The following is a 16,420-nucleotide window of genomic DNA, read 5'->3' as shown; positions in this document are numbered from 1 at the left end:
AGGAAGTCTGGCATTGTTCTCTTTGCTTTCCTTCCTCCCATCATTCCCCCAAGAGGAAGGTCTGGATTTTTCCAAACTTTTTGCCTTTCTAGTTGCGTATCAATGATAATGAGCAAAGAGACTTGACCCGTCCATTATTGTCTCCTGTATGTATCTACGACCTCCACACAAAGGCCAGATCACATTGTGCTGAGCACTGCACAAACAACATGCGCAGGCTGTATTTCCATCTGGGATCTTGGCAGTTCTCTCCCCTGCCCGCCCTACGAGCTGAGCAGCAGAAGGGAGCTAAAAGATTTGTTCTGAGATGGGGACATAGATGGGTGAACTTGCTCTTTGCACCCATATGCAATCACTTTGAGAAGAAATGGAGGGAGAGGGAGTCAGGAAACATAAAGGGAAGGGGAGGTACTGTTGGGTTTGGGGGATTTTATTTTGCTTATTTTGAAATGTTGATTCATGGTGACTGTAGGTTTCAGAAATGTGTCTTTCGGTTAAAAAGTCAGTTTTTCACTTTGAAGTGTTCTCTTAACAACTAGGTAGCTGCACTGTACAACTAGTGCACAAGGAATGCCTGTTAATCTGATGCTAACGAAAGCCCATGCAAGTCTTACTCCTTCACAGACTTGATATGGAGCTCTCTGTTATATTACGGAGAATTTGTGTTTTATTAGTGTCCTAGGAATAGGACTTCACTTGCCTTAGCTTTCTATCAGCTGAAATACCTGCTTAATCCTCTCTGTCTTTTCAGTGACCTCCACCCTCCAATGTGTTTTAAAACTAAGGAGAAAAGGGTCGAGATTCCAGTCCCAGAGAGCTCCACCACGGTGACAATAACCACAAGCAGCATTTCTGGAACTCCTTTTGGTACCAAAGAATTTGAAATTCACAAGAAAGACATCTGTAAGTATCAGGTTTTATGTGTGTACATAAGGCTTTTATACTATGATTAGCAATGCTGCAGAAGTGTATATACATGCAGTTTTCTTTGGCAGTGTTCCTGTATGTAAAATGTTGATGTGCTGAGTCCATATGAATCTACCATACATAACAGGTTGTTTTCTCTCCCCCTTCAGGGGAAAGGAAACCCCTCTTATCCATAGATCATAGCAGAGAAATCAAGCGCAGAATGTGAGGAGGAAAACAAAGTACAACATTGTTACATCCCCCTAATCACTCTTTGCCTTTTTTTTTCCTTCTTGCAAATTAGGAAGGGTTTGTAAACAAGTTTCTAATTACATACTGAAGTACCTGCATGGGGCATAAAGTGCATTTGCTCAGACTTGACTTGGGAAAGGGAGAATAAACTTCCTAGTGCCTGTTCTCCCATTTTAAATGCTGAACTGCTACAGAATTAAGTAGTTTATTCCTGCAACTTCACAGCATTTTAAGGGCAGTTATATCATATATCACTCCTGACAGGATCATATTTTCTTAATGCCCAACTTACCCATTTTGTTAAAATGTATATGAAACTGAGCAAATACATTTATGCTTGGGAGGTAGGCTGCATCGTATTGGAGTTTTAGATAAATTAGACTTTTTCCCACCTCCTTCCTCCCAAAGGAGGCGTTGACACCATCTGCCACACTTGCTCATAATTTCATCTTTGGTTTCGGTTTGCCTGCTTATTCCTTCAGTGCAGTAAAAATCTAAAGTCAGTAGCACTTCTTCTCCATGGCTTAGTTTTCTCTTCAGTTGAGAGCAGCTCAAGAACTTTAACAAAACACAACTCAAAAATATGTGGGGAACACACTGGGTTCTCCAGCATCTTGCTGACTCCGGGCAGTATGGGTTTCTCAGGTTCGTCACAGGTTATCCCGGGTAGCGTGTTGACTCTGCTGAACACTTTGCAGGCTCTCAGAGCCTTGGCCAGGACCGAAGTTGAATAAATCACACATTTTAAAACCAGGATTTATCCTGCACCAGGCCCAATGAACTGCCATAACGCTTGATCTGCCATAACTCTTGCCTGCTTCTCAGCCTCTTGCTTCACCACTACCCATTCACAGAAGAGGTGCTTCTGTTTAATCTCCCTGTCCAGTCCCCATCATCATGTCATGCCTTTAATATTTCTTGTAGCTCAAAACCACATTCCCCATGATCCTCTTCAGAGCCTCATATGAGCTTCTTCCAGCCTGTGCTTCTGCTCTCCTTTCTCCCTACTCTAGCTTTTGTTGCAAGTTCCCTCTTCCCTGCTGGTCTCCAAAACCCACTTCTTCCTTTGGGGGATTTTCCATTGTCCTCCCTAGATGTGTTCTCATGTACACTTCAAAGACTGTCGCCATGTTTCCTTTATCCGTGGCATAGAATGAAGGTTGTGAAAGATATGATGTCTTCCTTACTGTGCATTGTGAAGAGTCATATTCATGATCAGTTACTCATACATCTGCATGTTGAGGTGTTAGAAGAAAATGCTACCTGGTGACTCATTAGCACCTGTGCTTTCCTGGGAACTTTCATGCTCAAGTAATGACAGAGCCCATCTTGTTCTAATTATAGAGACTGAGTTACATGATTATGGCTACTAGCTAGCTGAGGGCAGAGAGATGTGGCTGTTAAACACCTGTAGGGCTGGTGTTGCTGACTAATGACTTGAATATGGCTTTTTTCCCCTCTCTTTTTTTCCAGCATTTGTTCCTTTCACTCCACGCATTCTTAGTTTAACACCTGACTTTTCAACTTCCACATTAAATCTGAAGTGGAGTGATAACGGATCAGTCTTCCCATACGGACTGGACGCCTTTTGGCAGATTCAGATACTCCGTAAAGAAGCAATGGAAAAAGTCACACAAGTAAGTCCTTTACTTCCTTTATGAAAAATATATATACATTTTTTGCCCTTGGTAATATTCTGGGATGTCATTTGAAGAAAGCTGAGAATAATGAAGATTATAGAGCTTTGCAGAACCTGAGTGTAGTCATGCTTCTGGTAGGCAACTTGTTAAGTTATGAGGACACTAGCTACTATACTGTCAGTACTTATTCACAGTCACGGCTTTTTTTTTTTTTTTTTTTTTAAATCTAGTAAGGTTTTTTTAATTAGAACTTGCTTATGAATTTGGCAGATATTTTACACCATTATCTCTGCTTTGCTTCTCCAACAGTGTATCAAGTCTTGGAGGTCTTTGAACGTTCAGTTTGCTTTTTTTTGCAACCACAGTTACCACAGTTATTCCAGGCCAATTTATAGCTCTGTCCTATAATTTTTAGGAATGGAGAAAAGATAAAATGTGCATCCTGGAACAAATATTAGAAGAGTGTCATTTTGGAAAAGTTGGAACATTTCGCTGCCTGGGAGAGGCCCAGGATACTGGGATGCAGTATACCTTTTGAAATGCTTGGCGAGCTTCCTGCTCTCACTCAAATGTCTGCCCTCTGGTATTTCTGGCTCGTAGTCTACCTGGCTGGTGGGCTGTTCAGCATCTTAGGCTTTTGTCCAAGTAAATTCACAACACAACTGAAAATTAGGTGGAACGCTCCAACCATCTATCAGGATTTTGTGATTTACTTCACTTAATTTGCCATTCTGTTGACACCTGGGAGATTGTAGGTCATTGCTAACAGGTGCTCATAAACTCTCTCTTGGTTCTTTTTTTGGGGGGAAAACTTTGTAGGTAACTTACTATTCAAAACTGACTCATGAAGACATCATTCTTTCTTGGAACTGGACATCAGATATGCCTTTGGAGTGTACATCGCATTATGTGAAGATTCGCTGTTATATTAATGTAACCCAGTTCATTGGCCCCAAGGATTGGAGTGACTGGAGCCCAGTAGAAGAGATCCCTGGTATGTTTGTTCCCTTGCCACCACATGGACTTTGATTGCTTTATGAAAAGCAAGCCAAAATCAGAGGAAAAGCATTAGGCAGTGATGGGTTGCTGCTTTTGGGGGTGTTTTGATGAGAGAAATAATGCTATCATTAGTTAATGAAACCTCGTAAACATTGATTTGTATGCATTGGAGTGCTCCTAAGTCACATTTTAGCTGATCAGCGCCATGTTTATAGCAAATTGTTCATGTGAGGTTTTTTGTTTGTTTTTGTTTTCTGTTCTTCCTTCTCTGCTAGGAAGAGATACCGAGCCCAATGGGAGTGGGGTGTTCCCTCAGGACACCGTGGTGGCAGTAGGTTCAGATGTGACAATTTGTTGTGTCCATGAAGAAGGACAGCAGATACAACGGATAACTTATGGATCAGAAATATACCCAATGATACATCTGAGCAGTCGGAGCAGTGCAATCAGAGTGCTAAATGCCAGTGCTTCAGATACCAGTGGGACAAATGTAGTGTGCATACTGTCCGAAGATGAGATGGATGGAACTGTCTTGTTTGTAGGATGTATGTATCATTCTGTTTACTAACCTTAGGAAAATCAAAATCATTTTGAGACTCTTAAGGTTCTGCTAGGAAACAAATACTATTGTGGCTCTTTTTTCCCTTGGCCTTTGGCTTCTGAGGATGAACTGGGATTGTATTTGTTTGATTTCACTGTGGAAACTCCAGCCCATGGAGAAGACACCAAGGTTGGGAGGATGAGGAGGTACCCATGTAAGCCCTCTTCTCTTAGAACCTGGCCCAGTGCTTCTCTCCTTGATCTCTTTTTCTAAGGCACTTCTTCATAATCTGGAATACTTAGTAGTTTATTGCCATATGAAGATTCATCCTCAGTCTCTTATCACTTTAGGTTTACATCTCTTCTAGTTTGGTCCATGACAAGGCGAGAGTAAGAGCAAGAATTGTAAGTGAAAACATTCATTTACCAACCAGTCAGATGAAGACAATAAAACAGTTAGACTTGCAGCAACAACAACAGACGCTCAGCCAGGGCAGTAGCTCCCTGAGAGCTAATTACAGCAAAGGAACCCAGCTGACAGTTCCTCTTTCCTGGCAAATCTTCTAAACATTCCTTTAGTATTTTCTTTAAAGATACTGAATCACTGTGTATCTTCTCTGTGTCACCATGCCAGCCTCAGAAATCTCTTTCAGATACAGATACCTCTTAAAACAAACTACTGAAAGTACCTGGTTCTTCTTTCCCATAATTGGTCGCTTCAGAGCTTTGTGTGTTTTCCCCACAGGGGTTTTGAGAGTTAACATCTTCCGATAGCTGTCCATTAGAATACTGTTCCCCATTACAAATGCCTGCCTTGGAACTTAGGGCCCCTGGGGTTGAGGGAAAGGAGAAGAGAGACCGGACTCATTCTAAAAGTGTGTTCCCAACTCCAGCCTGTTCCTCCTGTTGTTGACTTTGTATATTAAGTGTGTGATAGCAAATGCAAAACAGAATCCAACCTTTTTTGACTTCTGAGTGAGATGCCATTTTTACATTATTTGTGCAGTATTTGCTTCTGTGGGAGAATCTTCCAGGTAAGTAAGTCAGTGGTTCATGAACAAAGGCTGTGATAATCCCATAGGTTTTTCCCATACAGTGGTTTTTGAAGAGCTGGGATGTGACAAAGTCTGTCTCCTGCCAGTGTTTCTTCTTGTGGTACCTACTTAGTGGGAAGGGAGAGGACTTTGCATGATGCTTTTGCTGATGAGAGACATTTGGGGAAGAAAAGGTAGAAGAATTAAATGTGTATGCACGCCGCATTGGTTAAGCGTAGGCCTGGCAAAATAAGTGTTCTTTTCGGCGCGCTGCTCATAATCTGAACTAAGCCTGCCACTGTTGCCTCCTGTGTTAGTGCCCCTTCTCTAGGCAGCTACATGGATCTTATTGTGCTACCTTTTGGAGAAAAATGTATGAGACTTGAAATAAGTGCTCTCTTAGTCTCATGTTAGGATGGTTACCCTCTCTGTTGGGAGCACTGCCATCTTCTCCAGGAAGGCACTCAACACTGCTCTAGTATGGGAGCAAAGAACAAGCTTTAAAAGAAAAAGATGGGCACTTCCAAAGCAACAGTGAAGAGGACAAGCCATTCGGAGCTTGCTTTAACTTTCAAATTCAGTGTGGAATTCATGCTAAAGGAAACATCTCCTTGACATGACTTGCTTGGAGAGTTCAAAGCAGCGGTGGGACTGGCATGTAATAAAAATTCCTGCATTGCTCAGCAGCTAAACTGATGCTCAGAATTTTGGAAAAGTCTTGGCAGAGTTTCAGTGAAACAATTCCAGGTCAGAGCCTGGAGCTTGTAAACATATTTGCATATGATTTACCAGATTACCCACCCACTTAGAAGCCTAGAGTCAAGTGTTAGTCAGATGGGGCTGATAATAATTATCCATCTGTTTTACTGGGATTTTTTTTTAAGCATATTATTTATATGGTTGGAGTGTAACTATTACCATGTATTTGTGAGGCACGCGATCTAGATCCAGCATAAATGAATGGTGATGCTTTCAGGAATTTAGTGTCCCAACCGTCACACTAGGCTAGCAAAACATCAGCTAACTGTTCTGGTTTCCTTTCATGCTACAGATGCCCCTGATATTCCCCAAAACCTCAGCTGTGAAACATCCAACTTCCTGATAATAAAATGCACCTGGAAACCAGGCAGACCCAGTGGACTATATGGAAAACGAAGAACAAAATACAGTTTATTTGAAAGGTAAAATAATTCAGCACTAGAAGAAGTAAAAGGGTAGAACTGGAATATATCCATTGTTGCCTGTGACTTTCTGCACCACTATTTAAATGAGATAGTCTCCATTGTTTAAAGCCTAAAATACTTTTCAAGAGTTTGTGGAGGTTGAAACTAAACTAAACTTGGAGAGCCCTTGTCTAGCTCTGCAGAATTCCAATGGGAATTAAGAATGGCTTTTCCCAAAGACTTATGTCATTATGAACTCATGAGAAACTAAAGGGCTTAGTCTGTCAGGCTGCCGCCAACATGTAGATAAGACCAATATGAAAATACAGGGAGATAGTAGGAGTCATTCACTAATTTTAAAAAATTTTTAATGTGAAACCTGTGTCAGATCATCTGTCAGGTATTTGCTGAGCTTCTGCTATGCAGGATGACAGAAACTCACTGAGGAACAATTGTAAGACAGGCCATGGGCCATTTCCCAAATGCTACTAGGGAAAATAGCAATAAGCCTACATCCATTCTCCTCCCAGCATTAAGAACTAGATAGTGTAGAGCAGGCAAAGTGATGTTACCTGGAAAACACTGAAAGGGAAAATGACACTGGCATCATCCACAGAAAGAAGTGGAGACTGGTGTCTTACATCGTAGGCCACGTAAAGCCTTAGAAGTGAAGAATCGCTGGTTTGGAATAGCACTTGCAAATGGGATTCCTTGGTGGTTGTGATTAGAAGTTAGTGAGGAGTTAACAAAATCCCCGTGGCGAGGAGGCTCCCCCGTCATGCCAAAGGAGTAGTCAGGGAAAGGAGCCAGGAGAGGCCTGAGTCACACAAACTGATGGGAAATGGAGTCTCATGGTGGCTTTGAAGCAAGTCAGAGGCAACGAGGATTGAGTTATGGTCACAGATGTCGTCCAGGATGCTAGTGCTAAAAAAGTAATTGGGTGGGGTGCAAAGAGGGGGACAAAACAGAGCAGGTATTCAAAGGAAAGGAGCTCCAGTCACTGGCTGCCCATATTCAGCTCATAAACGAGGATGTAGTTCAGACTTGTTTCGCTCAGCCCGCAGCTATGAGGAGATTAATGTGATGCATTTCAGGGTAAATATTCTCATCCTTGTTCTCAGCCCACTCTGAGCTATTGAAATAGAGAGTATGGTGTGGAGAGAGCTCAGCTAGAACACAACAAAAATGCCTGAAGGAAGAAATTAAACTTGTGCTACTGAATGAGAGGTTTACACAGACTGTAATTAAAGCAACGTCTATATACGTACATACATACAGATATATACTTTAGATTTTACCCCTAAAGATGTAATGCTGGTCTTGGCTGTTACCAGACTGCCTCTCCTGCTTTTGATTTAAAATCACTGGGACTGGTGGATGTATCCCAGGTGACAAACCTTAGTTTAGTTTTGGCAGGGCTGATAGAAAGACGTAATGTGTGTCACATCTCCCTAGTTCAGAAAGCCATTAAGAACATTTTTTAAATGCAAATGTATGCTGATCTGAACAAAGATACTTTAAATCAGAATCTTAGTTGTGACTTGTGAGGTGGTTTTACAGGACCTACCTGTTTTCCAGGCTTCTGAGAAGTGAGAGGATGGAAATGTTATGCTAGTGGAAGAGGAGAGTTTCACGTGAGAACAGGGCAAGTCATGACTGATGCCACTTTAACCTGCGTTGTGGTGTTAGATATGCCTCTGCGATCAAATCATTCTGTAAGCCATGTGTCAGTGAACCCATCGTTCTTCACTGTGTTTTTAGTCTAGACTTCTGACTGTTGCTAGAAATTATGTTACTCAAAAATTAAGTTGTTCCCCCCCTGCTTTTTATTTTGTAGAATATCTGGTAAAAATGTTTCATGTGAAGTCAATGAAATGAACAGAGAGCGTGTCTGTGGCTTTCCAGTACTGGCTGATCAAAAAACCTATGATTTCATATTAGGCGTCTCCAATCCTATCGGGCAAACAGAATCATCGCTTTTGGTTGATTTAACTCAAAGAGGTAAGACTTAAGAATTACAAAGGCAAAAAGGTATATGTTTACTGCATGCTAACCATTTGCTTTGTTTTGGCTTTGAACAACTCTGACATGGTATACTTGTCATTACTTTGCTTTATTGTCACCAGTATTTTGCTGTGTTCGATAATTTGAACTTGAAAAGAACATAGCTTAGGACATGTCCTGAGGCAACGATTAGGTGTACAGGGAGATGCCAGTTCTTGACAGCAGTGCTACGAGATTGGATACACTGCTGTGTGGATAAATGCTACTTGTGATCTAATAATTAGCCAGCTGCTGTTTATGTATTACTTCATATTCTGTTACACATCAATAATTAAAATTTAGGTGTAACTTTATGAACTGTGAGTGACCCTGTATTTCAGTGCCTGCTTACAGAGCAAAAAATATGCAGGTTTACAACAGCAGGATTTGGAGCATAATAAAAGCAACACTAAAAGGTAATAGCAGGAGTATTAGCTGCTATTGGTATTGATCATCTGCTGTCGTGGTTTGTGGAAAGAAATTACTTCTTTCATTAGACCTGCAGTTTAAACAAGGAAAGGGAGAAGGTGACCACCTTTCTAGTGCTGTCTTCCCCATCCTTTTCCACCTGCCTCCACAACCACAGCTGAGGATTCAGGGGTTCCTAACGGTTACAGAATTCTGCCATTCTCTCCAAAAAACTGAATTTGAAATTGAAGATGGTGAGGTTTTTCTGTCCATGTCGCAGTTCAAGTAGCCTGAGATTAGAATTGTCAGACTAAATTGGCAGGTCCTAAAAAAGCATAATTTGTTTCTGTTAATTATAAACTGGGCTGTTTTGTACCCAGTCGGTACGACTGCTATTTTCTATTTGTTTCCTTTCCTTTCTTTCCCTCACTGTCCGCTTAATTCCCAACATAGAGTACATATTTCCTTAAGAGTAACCAGACCAATTCCAACAGTAGAGATTTTTTTCTTGTATAGCTATGAATAGTAGTACTGAATATTATTGAAAAATCCATGAAGGGAGTTTTGGGGAGGGAGAGGTCATTCAGGGGTCCTACCCTGTCTGAGTTTGCAGATTTTAAGTTCTAACTTACAAAGTTCCCAGAAGGTGAACAAAGTTGAGTGAATTTCATCCGTCACTGTGGTCCTTTGAAATAGCTTGTGTTTTGCGTTTTTGATAAAGTCAGTAGGAGGCGAAATGTTTTTCTGCGTCTCCAACTCCTTATCACACATGCTAGTACGCTCAGCTTTAAGTAAATCTGTTACAATGTTTGATAGCTTAGAAGAGCATGAGGAATGAGATTGCTTGGAAGTGCCTTCCCAGCACTAGCTGTCCTAGTTGCTGATCGGATTACTTATTTATCCTTCTGATTCTCTTTGATCTTTTAAAATCAGGTTTTTCTGAACTAAAGTGAATGTTTTTTTCTTAGAACTGAGGGTTTTTTCCTTTTTTTTTAAGTTCATCCAAAAACTCCAGAAAAGTTAACTGTTTCTGGGAACAGCTCTACAAGCGTCCTTCTGCGTTGGTTTATAAATGGCAGCTTTGCTGAGATCAGGCTTCTGTGTCAAATTGAAATTAGCAGTGGTCACTCTGAGCGGAAACTGGTAAGTGTTGCTTTAATGGATTTTTTTTTTTTTTTTGGCTCAGATGTTGATCTTTTTCACTGAACTAACTACATTTCAAATTCTTTTCTCTCTAAGAGCTTCATTCTGATCATCTTATTAAATGATTAAATTGGTAACGACTAGAAGTTCATCTACTACAGAAAAAGTTCTGCTCATCTCCATTGTTGCCTGCTTTCTTTTTTTTGGTTGGTTTTAAACAATTTAGAGGAAAGTCAAATTACCCACCATGTTATTTGGTACTTGGAGAGGGTGCATAGTGCTTTATGCTGACCCCTTAGGTAACAGTCCTTGTGCTTTGTCCTTCCTCATGCAAACTGTATTAACCGACACTTGTTCCAGGATGTGCTGCTGCCCTGCAGACTTCCACAGTGGTTGTTTCAGATTGCCTCTTGCAGTCTGTAGTTGAATTTCTTCTTTTTTTTTTTTTTTTCCCCTCAGAGAACAGTTGATGTGCTTGCTATCAGCAATTGACATGCATGTGGCTGTAATACGGAGCTGCTAAACCTGCTCGTATGTCAGTGGTGTGGAGACAGGATAGGGAAGGATTCTCCCACTGGGCATATCAGTAGGTAATCCCCGGCTGAAGACCTCTGCAGCTGGAGAGAAGGTGGTATTTCTGGGTGGGGTTCAGATTTTCCAGCATTTAGGCTTCCAGCTGCTGCCTGGCTTTGGTGCTCTGCGTCACCAGCTGGAGATGCGTATTTACTCTGCTGACTGCCAGATGATACTGATTTAGACACCAGCATCAGATACCGAGTGTAGGTGGTAGGATTATATCCTCTTCTTCCGTATTGCCTAACTTAGTGTGGGGTGATCTGTGTCACTGGGGAAGCCTAATGGCAGAACTGCATGTTCAGTTGGCCTGAGGTTTACCCCCAAATCCTGTGTTTGTGCATTCAGATGGAGTATCTCTGACCAGCTTGGGTAGGCCCATGCAGAATTACCAGGTCTTAGTGCGCAGAGCCTGATTTTGTAATTTGAGCAGATGAACTTCAGAGGCTGCTTTTTACAATGCTTGTTTGATTTTTAGCAGGAGTATTCTATTACCCAATGCATTTAGTTGCCTGTTAGGCACAGCCTTGAATAAAGTCACTTAAACCACAGAAGTGATGCAGCTAAGGCTGAAGATAATCATTATATACCTTGCCTCTAAAATAATAGGGTAGTAGTTAATGCATGCTCTGTAAGAGTATTTTTAAAATACTTCCAAAACACTTAATGAGTGTGGAACCCTTAAGCTTTTATATTTTCTCTGTAATGACATGTGTTAAGTAGTACCCAGAGATTAGGTACTGCGAAGAAAATCATAGATATCTTGGGAATTAAAAGCAGAAGGAACTGTTTTTTAGATGTACATAACAGCTCTGACAGATGAGCTGTGTTGGATTTTGGTCTATAGTCTATTTTGGTCTATATAGAAATACCATCACCCACAGTTGACTGCATTTCTCAGCTCGCAACAGCGACTGCTCCTGGAGCAGTCAGCGGGGGAAACAAACAGCCGAGTGTCACCCACTCCCAGCTCAATTAGCTTAAACTGCTAAAAAAGTAGGTTTGCACAGTTCTGTCTAGCCACAGTTAAGCTGCTTGAAGCCTGCGGCATGCACTTGCTTGTGAACTCTGCTACCAGGTTAGTCCTCTGGGGCAGTGGGAGGTGGTAAGGTCTTAACGCTGCCGTAGCGGTTTCAGTGCACCTATCAGAGCCTGCAGCTACAGATATTTTGAAACACAGCAAACAGCTTGGTAGATGCTTTTACAGACTCATTATGTTGCCTCTGGTTGCTTAATAAAAAGCCTCCAGGAGTTGCCTGTAATGAACAAAAGTAGCTGTGAAATTGTTATGGGGTTTTACATGGCATTTTGAGCATGTTTTCAGAAGCTTTTCCATCCGTATGAGAGATTGTTGATTTTTTTAATATTTTTCAAGTTGTCATTTGGCTTTAGAAAAGCACAATTAGTTGCAGCTTAAAGTCACTTGGAGTCCAGTTTTTGGCAGCTGTGATGCACATGTGTTATAATTAGATTCAGTAAAAAATATCCCAGGCTCAGGGTTTCTTTAAGTAGTCATGAAACTGAAATACTCTCTAGACTCGCACTGTTTTACGAATAACGGGAGAGACTAGTCCTGTCATAAGAGCTGTGAACAGAGATCACCTGGGTAAGACCTGGATACTACCTTTTGAAGGAAAAAGGACTGCCTGGGAAGAAGACTGCATGACATGCATCTTGTTCAGACAAACTGTCTTTAGCATGCTTCTGTGCGTGTGTCTTAGGAAAAAGGCCTTTGTCCACCCAGCTTGATGTGCACATGCACAGTGGAAGTGCAGGTTCTGAATACCAGAGGTGAAATCCTCGCCTGCCTCATCTGAGCAGAAGAGAGAGGGACTGGATGGGATAGATGGGAAGCAGCAGCCTCCTACTGCCTGCAGAGCTCATCCCATTGAAGGCTCATCTCTCCTTTTCATGCTTTGTATCTCATACATGCTACCTCCTGTCATATTTCAACTTCTGTGCTACGTATGATTTTATTTTGGCAGATCTCTGAAAAATTTTCCTTTGTTTAGGGTGACTGCATAGGAAATATTTTCCTTTTTCATTAATTTCTTTGTAGGGCTTGACTGCAGCTGTTTTTTTCACACTGTTCACACCCTTTTAGGTGTTAACTTTCAGCATAATCTAGGAGCAAAAAATACATATGTTGTAAATTTTTAACAGGACAATGTCTCCATGCCTGGTGGAAAATTCTCAACTTACACGGCTCAGCTGAACGCATTGCACCCGTATACCAAATACCAGTTCAGGGTGCGCTGTTCGGCTGCTGACCACTTCTGGATGTGGAGTGGCTGGAGCAGAATAGAGGAGCACACAACATTGGAAGCCCGTAAGTTTATTTAATTCTTTGATGATAAAATGTTGAACTTGTGAAGCCATATATTTTAAAATGAGCCATCTAAAAAGCTAACTTTTTGATAGATGGTAAATTGTCTACTGTGCAACTTGGGGGGGAAAAAAAAGCCCTCTTTTTTTTTTTTTTCCTTAGCTCCTGCAAGAGGACCAGATATCTGGAGAGAGAGAAGTCCTTCTGGAAAAAGTCTAAAAATCTTCTGGAAGGTAGATGGGACATTTAAAGTTTTAAAATATTATGTAATAAAATTCTAGGTAAAAAATATTTCCTTACACATTTATAAATGAGTGAAGTTTATAGTCAATAAATAGGACTGCTTTTCTTAACTTTTTATAGAACCATATATAGAGGGAAATATTTTTCACAAATGAGAATATTATTAAAGTTTTATAATTTAAACATTGCATTGAGAAGCATTTCACATGAAGAATTAAATTTTTAATACATCCCAGCTGAAAATTAAAAACTTAGGAACTTATGTGTTAATTCTCAACGTCGCACTTCAGTAACTGTCTTTTCTGCCTCATAGTCCAATACAGTCATCAGACTATATCAGGACATTAAACTCATATTATCCTATGTCTTCTTTTGTTTATTCCATTTTGGTTTTAATGTGCTCTTTGTCTGTTCTTAGCCTTTATCCCTTTCTGAAGCCAATGGAAAAATAGTGTCTCACGAAGTGTCTTGCTACCTGCTAGAGACACCACTGGAGTATAAAGAAGTCACCGAACCTTCAAACAGTACTGAGATAAAACTTGGGAAAAACGACTGTGTAATTAGCGTTGTAGCCAAAAATCATGCAGGCTCGTCTCCTCCTTCAAGGATAACGAGCGTGGAACTTCCAAGCGGTGAGTCCTCCCAGCAGAGACCTAAGCACCTTCAAACCTTGGGGAATACCTGGGCAAGTTTGTTTACAGAAAAATAAGATGATACATACTTTGTTTGTTTGTGTTTGGTTTCTGGTTTATTTCCCCACTCAAATCTACTGGGTGGGGGAAGAAAAAAATTGCTGCTTTGCTTTTAGGGTAGCGTCATGCCACATAATTGTGCTGTCTGTATAAAAGGAGGGTGATAGTGTGCAGCCTCTGCAGCTATTTGCACTTTTCTGGAGACCTCCCAAGAACAACAAGGATCAGGCTTCAAAGCATTAGTGTCGATCTCTGATGTTTAGGGAGCTCAGTTTATTTCTGTGTGTTCTTGTTGAGACGCTGAAAAGTGTTACATGCTGAAGAGAATAAGAATAAAGTTTTGGGGGTGTTGTGTGGCTTTTTAAGGGGAGAATTGTCAGTTCAATGCCTGTGAGCTCTGCGGGAGAATATTAATTGGGCTGGTTGTTAAAGTGTTGGCACTCTTGTGCTAGGAGCTGGGATTTGAAAAGGAGGTAGGAGTTTAGTTTCCCAATTAAAACACTGCCACTCTTGCTGCTGGCTTTTGTAGAGAGGAATAGCTGAGCCAGATAATGATTTTCTGCTCCTAACACTGAGCTTGGGGAGAAGATAATATTGCATGTGGCTACTGAGAGTCCATGCTTCCCTGCACACCAGAAAGGGTGTACCTCCCAAAGCCCAAACCTCTAGCTCCAGATCTGCCTGATGCTCTGCAGGGAGGACAGATTTACACAGCGAGGCCCCTCTGCTTGTTTGCCAGGAGCATGTATGGTGCTGCTTCTCTTTCACCACCCAGAGAACAGGTATCAGGGTTGCCCATCTTGTAACTCAGGTTCTGATAAGACAGTGCCATCTCTTGCAGGAGGAAACGTGCTTTGACTGAGATTCACAGTGAGAGAAATACGAGTTTGTTTCTATGTGAAGGAAAATGGTTGCTCTTGATGTTTCTTGTACTTCTCTGAAACACCAATACCTAAAAGTATATTCTTAGTCTGCTCCTTGGAGGGAAAAGTAATTGTGTGGGACAGTTGAATGAATGAAAGTGCTTTTATAGCTCTCCTTCAGCAGTGAAAGAACGAGACTGGGAGTCAGGAAGGTCTCTGTAATAGGTTTGTGGTGCGGGACAGCTGATGGCAGCTGGAGCTTTGCGTTCATTTAGCTTTCTCTTGAATGTCTGCGGTTCCCTTTGGTGTTACCCAACTTGTACTCGTTGAAGATTTGCTCCCAAGTTGGTATAGGAATTATCTGACTCACGGACTGGAGTCATGAAAGATGACTCATTCACTGAACTGGATGACATTTCTGCCCAAACATCTTTTCTGGCTGCTTCCTGTGTGCAGTCTGTAAGTGCTTTTAATGTCCGTAAGGGAGCAGTGGCTCTGAAGCTTGAGATCTGCTGAGGTTTTGTGCAAACTGGAAACACAAACAAAGGATACTCTGCCTTAATGAATTTGTCACTGTCTCTGAAAAGTGCTCTGTAGGGAGTTGGGGCATATAATCTGGCTATTACAGGCTCCCCTACCACAGTAGAACTATAGTGCTAGTAGTTATTTCTACTACTCTAGGTTGCAGCTATAAATACATCAAAATGAGCAGTACTGCCCTGGGTGAATTTCTAGTCATCTGGCTCAGGAAATAAAATTGAGTGTGGCGTACTTCAGCATTTTTGAGGGAGTATGTGCTCATTGTCAGTAAAATGTCTTTCCTGTAAATAGGAAAATTAAAGCAGTCTAATTAGAAATATGCTCTCTTCCAGCATCATAGAAGTGTAGTTTCATTGGATTCATAGTAGCTTTTTACAGAAAAGTATTGAAAGACTTCTGGAGTTGACTTGTCTTTTTTTAATCATGTGTGTCTTTCTTGCCATGAGCAAGCTAGAAAAGGGTTGTACACTTAGCTGTATGTTAAGATTATTTAGAAGTACAGTCCTTCGACATTCACAGCACATCTGTGAGAGTAAAGTTTTTACAGCACTGCTTCTTAAAAACTGCCCTTGCCCTTCAGCCTTCCATAGTTTATGGCTTCAATAACATGAAATAATAGACTCAATAGGAAGCATAAATGAGAACATTGAAAAAGGAAAAACTGAAACCTTGAGATTGTTTTTGCAGATCTGTCGTGGGGCCACAGCTGTTTTGGTGGCCTTTGGAAAACATCCCTTAGCTCGGCGGGGTCCCATCTGATGGACAGCCATGGAGGGAAGCTGCAGGAATCAGAAGTCATTCCCAGATCTGATCACTTCAAGGGCAGCTAAACCTTTGATAATCAGAAACAAGAAAAATAGACTAAAGCAAAAGGCAAACCTTTTTTTTTTTTTTTTTTAATTTACCCTTGGTAGACTGGCGCCTCCATAAAGTTCACCAGGGACTTGACTTTTGCTGTTGATTCTTGGTAAAAAATGGTGGTCTGTGGTCTGGCGAGTGACAGCAAGACACTGAAAGAAACACAAAGCAAACTGTTTGATGAAACGATAGCAGGA

At 41.2% G+C, this 16,420-nt stretch overlaps 1 protein-coding gene across 1 annotated transcript in view; it reads left to right on the top strand.

Moving 5' to 3' along the window:
* LIFR (leukemia inhibitory factor receptor alpha) overlaps nt 1–16,420 on the top strand; it is a 27,295-nt gene that overhangs the window by 2,190 nt on the left and 8,685 nt on the right. Inside the window, exons 3-12 of the mRNA XM_009579941.1 lie at nt 752–903; nt 2,632–2,795; nt 3,618–3,792; nt 4,073–4,342; nt 6,423–6,552; nt 8,372–8,535; nt 9,983–10,128; nt 12,865–13,030; nt 13,190–13,260; nt 13,689–13,902. Coding sequence (XP_009578236.1) covers nt 752–903; nt 2,632–2,795; nt 3,618–3,792; nt 4,073–4,342; nt 6,423–6,552; nt 8,372–8,535; nt 9,983–10,128; nt 12,865–13,030; nt 13,190–13,260; nt 13,689–13,902 — 1,652 coding nt within the window. The remainder of the gene's footprint in view (nt 1–751; nt 904–2,631; nt 2,796–3,617; nt 3,793–4,072; nt 4,343–6,422; nt 6,553–8,371; nt 8,536–9,982; nt 10,129–12,864; nt 13,031–13,189; nt 13,261–13,688; nt 13,903–16,420) is intronic.

This window comes from Fulmarus glacialis, unplaced genomic scaffold, assembly GCF_000690835.1.
Source record: "Fulmarus glacialis isolate BGI_N327 unplaced genomic scaffold, ASM69083v1 scaffold35126, whole genome shotgun sequence".
Classification (NCBI taxonomy): domain Eukaryota; kingdom Metazoa; phylum Chordata; class Aves; order Procellariiformes; family Procellariidae; genus Fulmarus; species Fulmarus glacialis.
This window is presented reverse-complemented; position numbering and strand designations above follow the sequence as displayed.